Consider the following 15201-nt stretch of genomic DNA (forward strand, 5'->3'; position numbering starts at 1 on the left):
TGATACTGCCTGAGATTCACACTCTTGTTATTGCCTTAGCAGTGAGGACCATGAAGTTCACACCTCAGCCAAAGTATGTACCACACCTGAGCATAACTTTGGCTTCTGACTTTTTAGAATATTACAATCAGAGAATGGCAGAGTTGGGAGGCCTCCCCTCATATATGAACTAGTCCAAATCATACCTGAGAGCAACCTATACAGCAGACAGTTAAGTTTGTTAATTCAGTCTACTTTTCTTCATTTCTTAAGAGAACTGTGAGAACTGAGTGAGCCATAATGACTACATTTTGTGACTCAGTCTGATTTCTGCCTTGTAGAAAACTATTCAATTATGGGAATTGTGTGTGTGTGTGTGTGTGTGTGTGCATTCATGTGCATTATTTGAACCTAATACTGTGTGGTTGGGAAGCTGGACCACCTTTACCAGATCAGGGAATGGAACCTGTTCTCTCTCTCACTCTCACCTTGGAAAGTGCCTCACTTTTATCCTAGTTTATATCATGTTAATAAGTATATTTTAATACAGAAAAAGCTGTCTTCCCCTATAATGGGGCCAAGAGCCAAGCTGAGGAGGCCTGCTCTCAATTTGTTATGCAAGAAATCAATATTTTCAGAATCTCAAACCTTTGTTTCCTCTGTTATGTCAGATTTCATTCATCACATTCTGTTTTTTAAAAATCATCAAAAGTCTTTAAGTTAGGCAAGTATGCTGAATAAGTCCACTACTGATTAGTGTTATCTAATTACAAGTGCATGCTCAGCTAGGGATGGTAAACATTCTGCCACCCCCAAGTGATTCTTTATCTCCCTTATAAGGTAGCAATTCCAAACCCATTTTCTCTCCTCCTGCTTCTGTGAGGTGAGAACAAAATCTAAAACTAAAATAATTTAGAAAGAAAGCAGAGGAGAAAGCCAAAAAACTGGTGGACCATTCCCACTGAGTATCTGTAAGTTACACATAATATAGGATTCAAACCAAAGAAGAAAGAAATAGAAAGCGATTGGCCAGTAAGGATGCAATTTCCAGATAAGACCCCTGGGTTTCTTGAGATGTATAATGGGAGGAAATTCCTTAATTTTCTTACATTAATCTGGAGATTGGACTGGTTTTCTGGTCAGGGGAACCTAGGTCCTGACTTAAGAATGAAATAAACCTGTTTCTCTAATCAGGTCTGTTTTCTTAGCTTTAGAGAGGTAGGTTCAGATGTTTCCCTACTTCTTCCCATACTCCCAATAGCATCCATGCCTCAATACACAAAGGACTTCATCTCATACTTCTCTGAAATTTGTAGGCTATTTCCTGAGAGATACTTCTTTTCTGCTTCTCCTCAACTCACATCCTCTGAAATTAGCCTCCACTTCCACTAACTCACCATTTCCTCAAGTTCTTTGGGGTTATTAGTGTCAGAACAGAGAGGAAGGGCCAGGGTTTTAGACCATGCAGAGCCAAGTAGAGTGTATGAGGAGAAGATGGACAGTGTGGAATATAAAGCATGCCTGGGACCAACATGAGGTCATGGGAGAGGGGCAGAAAGATGGCATTGATTAAGGGAAAACTACAACTGCTTGTTTTAGGAAGGGGGTAGAACAGAATGGCTGCTCAAGCTAATTAGGTCACTGGATTCCCCCAGCTAATGTTGTTTTGTGTGGCTCATATCTGTAAGTCAGGAATGGTGAGGCTGGAGTGATAAATAAATGAGCAACTGCCACCACCTCCCTCCAGGTGGTCATTAGTTACCATGCAAGAGGGTGGGCTTGTCAGGGCAGTCAGTGAAGGGAATAGATCTCAAAACACAAGTGGGGAGTATATGTCCATACAGGGACAGCCCCTGTCCCCCTGCTAGATACACCTCTAAACAGGCTCCACAACGTCTCTGTGAGCATCCAAGAACTCAATACCCTTTATTCCCACTTACTTCTGAACCTGCTCCATCCAATTGCCTTCACTGCAAATATTCTCACCTTTTTTCCCATGATACTGATACAGATTATGTGTGTTCTTGGTGATTACTCCTTGTGACACTTGGGGATTCTGCAGTAACGTCAGGGACCTGAATTGGTTTTCTATCATTTCTTCCCAAGGACCTTGAAAATCAAAGGTATCATATCACAACTAATTGAAAAGGGAGGGATTCTAAAAAGAATTAGCTTGTTAGAGAGCACTATAACTTAATATAGATAGTGGAAATTCAGAAAATCAAAAGAAAATTTATATATACTAATAGCAAATGAGGTAGGCAGAGGCAGGAAAAAATAGAGAGAGTAAATACAAACATAAATAGAAAGACCTACAATAAGATAAATTAAGACAGTACAATTAGAATGATTAACTTTTGAGCCCACAGAAGAGTTGAGAAAATGATGTATGTGGTGTATATGTTAATTAATTTTGCTAAACTCCTTTTTTTCTTTCTTTGTATTATTAATTTTTGGCTGATCAGAATGGCTTGCTGCTGAATAAAGGAAATGATGGAATATACTCATAATGGAGGGAGAAGATAAAATAAAGACTCTTAATAAATGATATCTTTTTCTTTTTTTGGTGAGGCAATTGGGATTAAGTGACTTTCCCAGGGTCACACAGCTAGTAAGTGTTAAGTGTCTGAGACTGGATTTGAACTCATGTCCTCTTGACTCCAGGGCCAGTGCTCTATCCACTGTACCACCTAGCTGCCCCATAAATGCTATCATCTAAAAAGAATTTTGGTGCAAAATATGTTTGAAAGAGAGTTTCAGGCAAAATATTTACTCTTTTTAATCCCACCTACTTCCCATCTTCCTCTTACCCAATGTGACTATTTTCTTCATTTTTTTATAATTCTACTTGCTGACCATTTATTTATGGTAGAAGAAAGATTTCCAAGTAGAGGTGAAGATAGTATTTTAGGTGATTTTAGGTAAGTTAAAATGGCCAGTTAAGTAGTCTGAACTCTTTCTGCTTACATGAGATGTGAGTACCTTGATTTGAACCTCTCATCTCTGAGGAGTCCTTAAGTGTAAACAAGGGAAGAGCAGGAGAATTTATACCTTGAAGAAAGGAGGGGCTTCAGTGTGCTAGGGGTATATAAAAGACCTGTGATGAGGGGGCAGCTAGGTGGTACAGTGGATAAAGCATTGGCCCTAGATTCAGGAGGACCTGAGTTCAAACCCAGCCTCAGACACTTGACACATACTAGCTGTGTGACCCTGGGTAAGTTACTTAACCCTCATTGCCCTGCAAAAAAAAAGAGAGAAAAGTCCTGTGATAAGACTCAGAGATTCCTTATTCTGAAAGCAGGTCAAAAGGCAGAACAGTGACACTGAAGTTAAGATACCAGAAGAAAAGAGGAAGGTAAGTTTCCCTATGAGAACTTTCATTTGTGAGTCAGGAATATAAGAGTCGGGCCCTGTGATATAACATGTATAGAGGTTGATGTATATATTTCTCCATGTTGAAATATAAAACTTTGGGAGTGATTTCTCTGAAGCCAGCAAAGAGAGAAGAGAGCTGGATTTCCTGTTCCTACTTTAGGAAATAATAAATCAAGTCAAGTAGAAAAGCTCATCTTGCTGATCAAAAGTAGTGTTAGGGGGCAGCTAGGTGGAGCAGTGCACGGAGCACCGGCCCTGGATTCAGGAGGACCTGAGTTCAAATCTGACCTCAGACACTTGACTGGTAATAGCTGTATGACCCTGGGAAAGTCTCTTAACCCCAATTGCCTCACACACACAAACAAAAAGTAGTGTTAGGAATCTGGAACTATTATGTTAAGGGCTAAAATTCTAGCTTGTCTGTCTAAAATATTTAATGAGTGGTCGCCAATAAATTATAAGCTTTAGCAAGAGTTAGACTTTTAAGCATTTATTAAGGAGAATAAGAATTTGGTAAAGAGAGAGAAAGGCCTAGATTCCTATCTATTAAAGGGAGAGCACATTTCTAGCTCCGCTCTCCACCAGAGTCCAGAGGAAAGAGCCCGAGACCGAACGCCAGTCTCTTCCTTCCTCCTCCCACTAGCCCCTGTCACTTCCTTACTCCTGATCTTGCCCTCAAAGACCTTCGCTTCATGGGCAGAACTCTTCTACAGTAAGTCTCCAGCAGGTGGCGTCATTCTAATCGTTACAGTTATTATCTTCCCTTGTCCATCTAGTTATCCTTGATTCCTCTCTTTATAAATTTTGCACATATCTGTAAAGATACTACTCCTATAAGAAAGAATTCACCAAGTCAGTAATGGTCAAATAAACTTGAAGTTTGGACCTCATATCCAATCAACTGGCAAAGATGACAAGAGATAACATAAAATAGACAGTGCTGAAGGGTCTGGGAGAAGTTAGGTGAACTAAGGCACTACTTACTGGTGGAGCTGTGAGTCAGGCCACCCATGAAGAAAGGACATTTGCCATTATCCTCAAAAATGAATGTAACCTTTCCAAAATCTATACACTTAGAACCAGAGATGCCACTCTTAGTCATAGGTCAAAGAGGTCAAAGGAAGAAACAAAAGTGCCAACTACAGCCAAATATTCATCACAGCATTTTTTAGAAGATAGCAAAGAAATAAAAACACAGTTGGTCCCATAAATTAGGGAGTGACTAAAACAACCATGGTAAAGGAATACATTGGAACATAACTGTAAATCCAAGAAAGGAGGAAGATGTAATATATGATACTGACTGAAATTAGCACCACCAAGACAACCAGTATACATAGTGAGGACAGCCATTTTTCTGAAAGAAGGATAAGAGAAAACTTCATTTATGGCTATAGTGGCCCCCAAATTTGACTTTAAAAAATCTTCATTCATATCTTTGGGGATGTGGGGTTTTATGTGAATGGATGACTGGAGGTACTCTCAGATGAGGCTGATATGTTTTTTGTTTTTTGGAGAATTGTTGCTTGGGTGTTCAGTTGTTATTCTAAGAAGAAACTTGATTTGCAGGGGAGGAGCCTTTCCCAAATAATTGAGATGTGAAAAGGAAAAGGAACAATAAAATGTAATATCTGCAGGCAGAGAAAGAGTAAGAAAAAGGCAGAGTTCTTTATTTTTTAAATAGAATTTATTTTTTGCAATTACATGTAAAGATAGTTTTCAGCATTTATTCTTTTTTTTTTTTTAAGTGAGGCAATTGGGGTTAAATGACTTGCCCAGGGTCACACAGCTAGTAAGTGTTAAGTGTCTGAGGCCGGATTTGAACTCAGGTACTCCTGACTCCAAGGCCAGTGCTCTATCCACTGCGCCATCTAGCTGCCCCTCAGCATTTATTCTTACAATATTTTGAGTTTCAAATTTTCCCTCTCCTAATTTCCCTTCCTCCCTCACCAAACAATCTGAGATAGGTTATACATGTGTATTCATGTTAAATATCAGCACATTCCTCATGCTTTGAAAGAAGAATCCAAAAAGGGGAAAACCATAAAGGAAAAAAAGTATGGTTGTGTCTGCATTCAGTTTCCACAGTTCTTTGAGAGAGTTATTTAAAAGATTTAATTGAAATGATAAACACAAGTAGGATGGGAAGGGCAGCAAATTTGATCAAAATAAGATTACGAATCACATTTAAAAGAGTGTTTCAGTTGGAGATTTATTTGTTCCTCACCTGGAGAGGATTAAGAGATGAGAAAGGAATCAAATTACTCACCTTTTCTCACCTCAGTTTCTCCAGCTACATAATGTAAAATATAGGATCTTATTCTTTGTATAGTGGGTACTCTGAAAAGAAAAGCAGATGATAAAAGTGACCAATTTCAAGTGCACAAGTACTGAAGGTGTTTCTGTACCCAGACCAGTCACTGACCTTTCCATTCTCTTTCCTCAGAAACATGGCCTCTTTTCCAGAGCTGATTCAAAAACTTCAGGAAGAGCTCATTTGCCCCATCTGCAGAGACTACTTTACAAACCCAGTGTCCATTGAGTGTGGATACAGTTTTTGCCATAGTTGCCTCAGCAGCAGCTGGCAGGAAGCCTCAAGCCCTTTCTCCTGTCCAGAGTGCAGGGTTGTATCCCAGCTGAGGAATCTCCAAACCAATTGGAGACTTGGGAAATTGGCAGCCATTGCCAAAAACCTAAGACCTCATACTATCAAGAACCCTGGAGGCCATGGGAAGTGTGAGATACATCAGAAGATGAAGACACTGTTCTGTGAGGATGAGCAGAGCCCAATCTGCCTGTCCTGTTCTGAGTCCCAGCAGCATAAGGCTCATCAACTGCATTGTATAGATGAGGCTGCTGAGAACTTCAGGATAAGTAATGTAACGATTGGAATAACGCCACCTGCTGGATACTAACTGTAGAAGAGTTCTGCCCATGAAGCGAAGGTCTTTGAGGGCAAGACCAGGAGTCTTGTCTTTGGTATCAGGAAGTGACGCGGACTAGTGGGAGGAGGAAGGAAGAGACGGGCGCTCGGTCTCAGGCTCTTTCCTCTGGACTCTGGCGGAGAAGGGAGCTAGAAATGTGCTCTCCCTTTAATAGATAGGAATCTAGGCCTTTTTCTCTCTCTTTACCAAATTCTTATTCTCCTTAATAAATGCTTAAAAGTCTAACTCTTGCTAAAGCTTATAATTTATTGGCGACCACTCATTAGATATTTTAGACAGTTTAGCTAGAATTTTAACCCTTAACAGATGGCTGACCACGAAGAGGAAAGGTAAACCTCAGTCTTCTGATCTTCTGGTTGGGTAAGAAATTTCCCCTACCCTTTAAACTGCTAAGTACTGGTGTACTGGCTGTGTTTTCCCTTTAAATTTTTTCGAATGGACCTTTTAAACTCCCTAATTACCCTATTTTTGATTTTAGTCTGTTTAACCAGACAAATGGGAGATAAGATCATGTTAATGCTTTGTTTTTCTGGATTTTCTATTTTTATTTTTATTTTTGTTAAAAGAGCCAGCAACTTACTCACACAAGGAAATATTTCTCCCTCTCCCAACCATGCTTTTTCAGAGAAACCTGAAGAGATTCCTGCTGCTTTTCCCAGTTCCAACACTAATTGTTGCTCTAATTTTGCATGCCTGGAGGCAATGACCCACCCTCTAGAAGCTTTTAATCCCCTAGCACCTGGAGGCAAAGTGGGGGAAGAGGAATCCAGGCCTGAGTTCAAAATCAAGTCTGATTCAAATTGCTCTGGTCCCTCCCCTCCTCTCCAGACCCCACCCTCTACTCCTCCTATGGCCAAGCCCATTGCTTCCCCTGCCCGGGAAGTCCAGAGATCTGATGCGCATGCTCAACTTTTTCTACCTGCATTTGCAGCTTCAGGCTCAGCCCTTCCCGGCCTGGCTGTGCTTTTGAGACAATCTTAGAAAACTCTTTAAATTCCAGATATGCTTGTTTTGTTCATAATTTTGCTAACCTGCTTTTGTCTTTAATTAGTAATCTTATAAAGCATTTGTATGGTGAAAAGACTGACAGACAATATAAAGGGGTTAAAGAAGAAAAACTTAAGCTGAATAAGAATGACAACCATCAACATAATTCAAGACTCTGCTTCTTTTGCCATGGAAGGGTATATATTTTAGAGAAATGTAGAAGTAAGCAGCAAGGTATTGATATGAGTGTTGGGGATTTTAGATATCGGAATCAAAAGTGTTCTGAATTCACTCAGAGTATTAATGTCAGTTCAGAGGTTACATAGGATTTCTATGCTATTATATATACATTTTGAAATTAATGGTATGGGTTTATTTTCATAGAGATTTTCATGCTTTTGAGATTGTGTCTTATACTTAGTTTTTAAAACAAGGAGAATATTTGTAAAAGCTTTTTATAGTCATGTGATCAAGTTTATATTTTATAGTACTCTTATTAATATTAAATTCATATTCATTTAGATTTCCCTAGTTTGAATTTCATTGTCTTTTATTATTCCACGTGTATTTTCTTCTATTCATTCATCTATCTAATTTTGAAACATGGTTTTGATTTCATAATACAATGTTAATTCTAGGAGTATTGTGCTCCCATATTCTGAGTTGTTTGTTTTTGTTATTTTTTTTTCCTCAACTGATTATTTGATCAAACTCTTTAAAGCATTTCCCTGGCAAATTGGTTGCCATGGCAAGTGTAAATTGATTCTAGAAGTATTATTTTTGATAAGCATATTCCCAAAAAAAAAAAAAAAAGAGGGGAACATTTGTAAAAGTTTTCTTTTTTCAAAAAAAAAAAAGTTCTTTGAGATTCTGTTGTGCTTTAACTTGTATTTAAGTATGTTCTGATTTTTCACAAAAGTAATTGTATACTAAGTAAAAAAAAAGGGTATTATTTGAAATTGTTGCATAATTATATATTATATTTTTAGTCAAGATGTATTCACATTTTTTGCAATCATTTATTATCCTCAATTTTAAATCCATATGAGACTTGGATTATGGGAACTTATCATTTAAGACATTAATTGCCTTTATTCTGAGTTATCAGATGCCAGTTGGCCAAGATGCCATCCAATCACAAGAGGAATACATGCAAGAGCAGACACTGAACTGTCACATGAGGGGAGACATGCATGAAGTCAAGGTATGGCCGAGGGAACGGCTTTTGACAAATGTTGAGGTTGGATTCTCTTGGTTTAATATTTTATTCTCTTTTTCCCCACAATATTGTACAGATGGCTGGAAGTATTCATCCCACCCATCTCACTTCTACACCTGGCTTCTATGCTCCCTCCTATATGCCTGATGCCATGGACATCTCAATCCCATGCATCTGATTAAGTCTGACTCAGTTTCTTCCAATATGTTCGGTGGCATGGACATATATTCCATCCACCTATTTTAAGCCTGGCATACTGTATGGGCAGTACATATTGCTCAAGTGTGGGAATGCTCATATCCCATCATTTCTCTGTTCTTTTATGGTAACCCCCATAATTATCTCAGGTGTCATGATAAATACAGTGTTGAATTTGGCCTTGACACCTGTTACCAATTATATTAGATTTTTTAATTTCTCATAATGGCATGAGGATAATTAGGCAGATGATGCAAAAAGTGATGAAACAAAGATAAAAATTATTTAAAAAAATTAATATCACAGCAATTGTCTTCTCAATTACCCTCCATAAGGGGGGACTATAGTAATATTATAATTTTAAAGAATGTTTCAATTTTTGTTTTATTATATGTTTCATGTGTAACAACTAAGATTCTGAATTCCCTTAGACATGTTTTTGAGAAATTTCATTGTTTGATTTGATTATTGACAAAGCTATTTTAAAGTTGTGTTAAGCTCAATTTTGTAGGAAATTTTCCTGGCTGATTACCAGCATCCACACATCAACCCCTGAAAAGACTTCGATTCTATGACTACACCTAGAGGACATCTGAGAAAAGACTTTCAGAGACTTTAAATGAACAGTTTTGATTTGTTGTTTTTGTTGTTTTTTTTCTCTTTCTGTTATAATATACACCATCTGTAACATGTATTCTCTGCAGAGGCCCTCCCTTTGCAAGACTAATGTCAAAGCGTTGGTTCATGAGGACAAAAAAAAAATCGCCCCTCTGGACAAAACTTTCCTCTCTTCCTTTTCTATATTGTTGTTCACATATTATTAGTTAGCAATAGTTATTATATTGTTTTTACTGTTCCGTCAAGGAAACATTTTGTTTCTTGAGGAACAACAGGGGGGACTGTAACGATTGGAATAACGCCACCTGCTGGATACTAACTGTAGAAGAGTTCTGCCCATGAAGCGAAGGTCTTTGAGGGCAAGACCAGGAGTCTTGTCTTTGGTATCAGGAAGTGACGCGGACTAGTGGGAGGAGGAAGGAAGAGACGGGCGCTCGGTCTCAGGCTCTTTCCTCTGGACTCTGGCGGAGAAGGGAGCTAGAAATGTGCTCTCCCTTTAATAGATAGGAATCTAGGCCTTTTTCTCTCTCTTTACCAAATTCTTATTCTCCTTAATAAATGCTTAAAAGTCTAACTCTTGCTAAAGCTTATAATTTATTGGCGACCACTCATTAGATATTTTAGACAGTTTAGCTAGAATTTTAACCCTTAACAGTAATGCATTCGTCACTCCATCCATGAGGACATTTTGAATTTCCACTGCACTCTGCAAAGATCATCCTAGAAACAGATGTGGTGTCACCAGGTGCTGACCACCATGCTCTAAGTGCTCACAATGTTGTTGTTGAATTGCACTGTGCTTGATCCTGTTGGGCCACTAGGAAGAGAGAGTAGATCAAGTACTGGCCCTGGAGTAGGAGGATTCAAGTTCAAATCTCACCTCAGACCCTAGCTGTGTGACCCTGAGCAAGTCAATTAATCTCAATTGCTTCAAAAATAAAAATAATTGGGACATCATACCACAGGCATAAAACTCCTTGTTTTATCTTTATCTGAAGCTTTCAAGCTAAGAGCATTATAAAGTTATTACTAATTAGCTCTCTACTTCACACATAAATAGTTTGAATATGGAAAATTGAAAAGCCTCACAGATGAAAAAATTCATGTTTTTTTAAAAATATATATTATAGGAGAAAATCCAAGAAAATGTGACAGATTTTTGGAGGAAAACTGAAGATGTTTTGAAACAGATATCTAATGAGAAGAGGAAAGTGGCATTATTGGAGGCAAGTATTTATTTCTTGATCTCTCAGAAATCAGCACACATTTTCTGCTCTATTCCCTCCAACAACCCCTGCCAGATAGGGAGGGAACACTGCCTTCCACTGAATTTTACAAAAGAGGATACTGAGGGTCAGTGTACATACCTGTTTTGCCCAAATGACCCATGGCTGGTAAGTGGCACAAGGGGTATTCATTACCAGGTCTTCAGATTCCAAAATCAATTACATGTTACACTATAGAAAGGATTTGGTGCTTTCAAGGAATAGAATAGAAGACTGTGCTTGGAACACAAAGCACAGTGCAATGGGAAAAGTGCAGAGAGTACTCTCACTGTCCATGGTCAACCATGGCCACAGAAATCAGCAAAATCAGAATGCAAATTGTGAGCTAAAAGCTTGTCACTCACCCATTGATATTTAGTGTTATGTCATTGTCTGTATTTTATTCGTCTCATCTGTTTCATTCCAGGAGGAAGTGAAGATTCAAAAGCAAACTATTACTTCTGAATTCCAGAAAGTACAAAGGCTCTTGGATGAGGAGAAACATAAGTATCTATCAATTGTGCAAAGGCAGGGAAGGGCCAATTTGAAAGGCCTGAAGAGGACAATAAAGGAACTGTCCCATCAGAGTCAAGAATTAAGGAAGAGGATCAAAGAGTCAGTGGAAGTGTGTAGGAAACCAGATGTGAATTTGCTCCAGGTAAGACTATGGAAAAAAAAACAAACAATGATAAAGTAAAGCCAAGAGCTTACCAGTATGCCATCCATTTTTCAGAAATCATGAAGTTAAAAATTTATTCATTTACCATGAAAGATGCTTCATTCTGCCAGGGTCTCTTCCATCTCCAACTCTGATCCCCAAACTCATAAGGAACTATTCTAGAAGTTCAGAAAGCCCTTACACTTTTTTTTTTTAAGTAGGGCAATTGAATAGATTACTTTTCACTTATTTTACATTTTTTTCTTTTTTTCCTGCACAATAGAATCTTAACCAATAGTTGTATGCTGATAGATTACAATACAAAATACTTAGCACCTTCATTGAAAATAGATCATACATACATGAATTATTTGCAAACATATAAAGTATATAAGATTTCCCAATCATCTTAAGCTTTTTTCCTTACATTTCTCTTTTTAACATGTTCTTTCTGAGACCTGGATCTCTCCACCTGCCACTGAGTTATTCTTTCCAGTCCTGGTGACATGTTCCCTTGCTCTGTCACCCTTGCCCCTCCTTTCATAAGTTGGTTACATAGAACAAAATATCTTTTGCTCCCCATTGCCACTGCATGGATCTCCCTCTGTCCATGGTGCTCAGTAACCTCTCCTTTGAGGTTCATTCCAATTAACTTATTTCTGTAGCTGGGGAGAGCTTGTACTGGAGAGGGGAGAGAATATGGAAATTATGACAAATGAAAGGGTCATGGTAACACTCTAGGCAAGAGCTGAAGAGGCCCTGAGTCAATGTAGCAGCTGTGTGAGAGGACAGAAGGGATTATATGGGAGGCATGTTGCAGACCTAGAAGCTCCAAGATCCTTCCTACTCTGAATTTCATTGAGGCAATGAAAAGTCTCATTTTCATATCTCAAATACACCATTACGCTAACTCTATCTCATTTTTTTTTCTTCTCAGGTTGTTAGAGGTGTGTTAAACAGGTAGGTTTCTAGTTTTACTTCATTTGAAAAGCTCTAAACAAATTTGTGCAATTGGACCTTGACTTACTGAAGGAATGAAGACTGTCAAAATTCTAATAACTGGGGATCTAAACAAGGTGTTTGTTTTCTACAGGAATGAATCTGTGATCCACAAGGAAATAGATATGTTTCACATAAACACAATTGTTCGACCCATCCCTGGAATTATGGAAATGCTTTTAAAATTTAAAGGTGAGTGAAAAGATCATAATGAATGGCAACACATCTCCAACTTATCTCATCTAATTTTCCTTTGGGCCAGAAGCCATTTGGATTTTGAAGAAACTCAAAATTTGGGGGTTGGAAAGAACCTACCTCTGTGGCTATCTAATCCACCTTTGCCTGCACAATGATTATCTCTGAAAAATATTTAAGTAGTAGTCCAAATTTTGCTTGAAGTCATCCAGTGAAGACGAGCCTGATGAATCCAAATACAACTTATTCTATTTTTTCCCCTTGGTCTTTATTACCAAGGAGGCTTTTTTCACATCAAGGCTAAATTTGTTTTTTTACAATTGATAACCAATTCTCCTTGATCATCAGAGACCCAGCAGAGAAATATGAGGTTTCTTTCACATCAAAATCTTTCAAGTACTTGTAAATAGCTGCCATTTGACCTCTCAAGTATTCTCTTCGCCAAAATACACAACTTAGTCCCTGCCAACCATGTTCAAATGATGACAACTCAAGTTTAGGGGGAAGAGGATAAACTGTTTAGGAAAATTATGGCTGAGGTGCCAATGACCCCCATGGGAAGATTTGTCCTGGAAGGAGCTGAGTAGTCAGATCTAGATCTCAGCAGAGAGATTGCATTAGAAAAATATTTGGGGGACCACCAGCATAAAAGGCAAATTCCTGAGAATGAATAATGTTGTTAAGAAATATAGTGTAGAGTAGCACTGTCACATCCTTATTGTCCAGACTGAAGTAGAAGAAAGAAATTAAATGAAAGACTTTCCATAGATAGAGAGTAATTCAAAGGAATAAAAGAGGGAGAAACATTGACATACCAGAGAAATATGTAGCAAGAGATATAGAAACAGACAAAGAGACAGAAACAGAGATAAAGATAGAGGAGACAGAGAGATAAAGAGAGACTATAGGGAAGAAGGATGGAGGGAAGTACAAAAAGAAGTGAAAGAGAAACAGAAAAGAGAGCTGTAGGAAATCTCCCCTTCAGTTTTCCCTGGTGTTGCTCAGAGGCAGTAGTATCCATCTCCCTCTTGTGCAGCCTTCAAATATTACCCAGAATATTTAGGATATCATAACTCTACTTTTATATCTAGAATCATAATTATGATCTATGAAACCCTGGTATCTATAACCATTTGTTGTGAGAGACTCAGAAAGAGCAGAGCAGAAAAAAAAAATATTTTCCAGATTAGAACCAAACATACTATCCCATCTACCTGACAAACAGCATTCTGCTCCTCTCATCATGGAGCTGTCCTGAGTCTATCCAGTCACTTTTTTACATGTCACTGCCATACCTTGATGGTCACTCCATGGTTTGCACACCTGACCCCATCCCTTATAAAAACAAATATTTAACAATAGCATTCATTGCACCTAAACATCTTCTCTCCATAGTGGACATCACTCTGGATCGTGAAACAGCCAGTCCAGATCTCATCATCTCTGAAGATCTGAAGAGTATGAGATATGGAGGTGCACAGGAAGAAGTGCCCAAAAACAATGAGAGATTCCCTGATTTTGCCCAAGTTCATGATACTCAGTCCTTCATTTCAAGTAGATCCTACTGGGCAGTGGAGGTGCCAGACAACACTGAGTGGTGTGTTGGCATCTCCAAAGGACCAGCTGAGCCTGAAGACTTCTTTGTGCTTATGGCTATACAGAGTCACAGTGGCTGCCATCTTTATGCCACAGGCAAGCACCACCTTTCTTCTGAACCTGATGTGAAATATTTCCAGAATTATGAGTCCAGCTTAACAGTGGGATTTTCCTTGACTATGAACATGGAAAGATATAATTTTATAATGTTCAAAAAAGAACTCTAATTTTCTCTTTCCCAACTACTTCCTTCTCAGGACCCTTCCTGCCCTTCTTCTGTCTTTCTAAGAAAGTCCTGGCAAATGATTACTCTCTCCTGATCTGTCCCTAGTTGAGAAACACCAAGGAATATTGTTCATCCTTCAGATAAAATTCAGGCACTCTCTTCCACAATTTCTGTATATCACATTCATTTAGAACTAGAAGGGTCATCTTGCACTGTAGGAAAGTGGGAGAGGAGGGAGAGGAGGGTGAAGAGGTGAAGGAAAAGAGGGCAGATTGGAGGAGGGGGCAGTAAGAAGTAAAACACTTTTGAAGAGAGATAGGGTGAAAAAAGATAGAAAATAGAGTAAATATCAAGGGACAGGAATAGGATGGAGGGTAATACAGTTAGCAATAGTAACTGTGAAAAAAATGATGAGCAGGATGCTATCAGAAGGACTTATGAAAAATTCAATCCATTTACAGAGAAAGAATTGATGTTATCTGAATACAGATTGAAGCATATTTTTGTTAGTTCCTCTTTCTAAAAGTATTTTGTCTATTTTCTTTCATAACCTGACCAATGTAAAAATGTATTGCATGACTGTACATGTATAACTTATATTGAATTTCTGGATTTCTTGGGGCAGGAAGGGAGGAAGGAAGAAAATTTGGAACACAAAGTTTTAAAATATCAATGTGAAAAAATTTATTTTTTTTATGTGTAACTTGGGGAAAATTCCAAATGAATGAATGAATAGATAAATGAATAAATAAATAAGCGAGTAAGTAAAAAGTAAGTAAATAAATAAATAAATGATAGATAGACAGATAGATAGATAAGAACTAGAAGGGTTCTCAATTTCACAAATAACAACAGAACTCTAGAGAGGTAAAATAACTTGCCTATCCTAAATATTTGGACCTGGGGAAGCTAGGTGACACAGTGGATAGAACACTGGCCCT

General features: G+C 38.2%; 1 protein-coding gene across 1 annotated transcript; it reads left to right on the plus strand.

Annotated features, from left to right (window-relative positions):
* The first annotated feature begins 5804 nt into the window (after positions 1-5804).
* Positions 5805-14365, plus strand: LOC122747953 (probable E3 ubiquitin-protein ligase TRIML1). Its single transcript, XM_043993717.1, is given in 7 exon segments — positions 5805-6233; positions 10455-10547; positions 11014-11244; positions 12182-12204; positions 12338-12435; positions 13834-14193; positions 14196-14365. Coding segments are annotated over 7 exon segments (1404 nt in total).
* The last annotated feature ends 836 nt before the right edge of the window (positions 14366-15201 follow it).

Source organism: Dromiciops gliroides, chromosome 3 (genome assembly GCF_019393635.1).
Source record: "Dromiciops gliroides isolate mDroGli1 chromosome 3, mDroGli1.pri, whole genome shotgun sequence".
In the NCBI taxonomy this organism is placed as follows: Eukaryota; Metazoa; Chordata; class Mammalia; order Microbiotheria; family Microbiotheriidae; genus Dromiciops; species Dromiciops gliroides.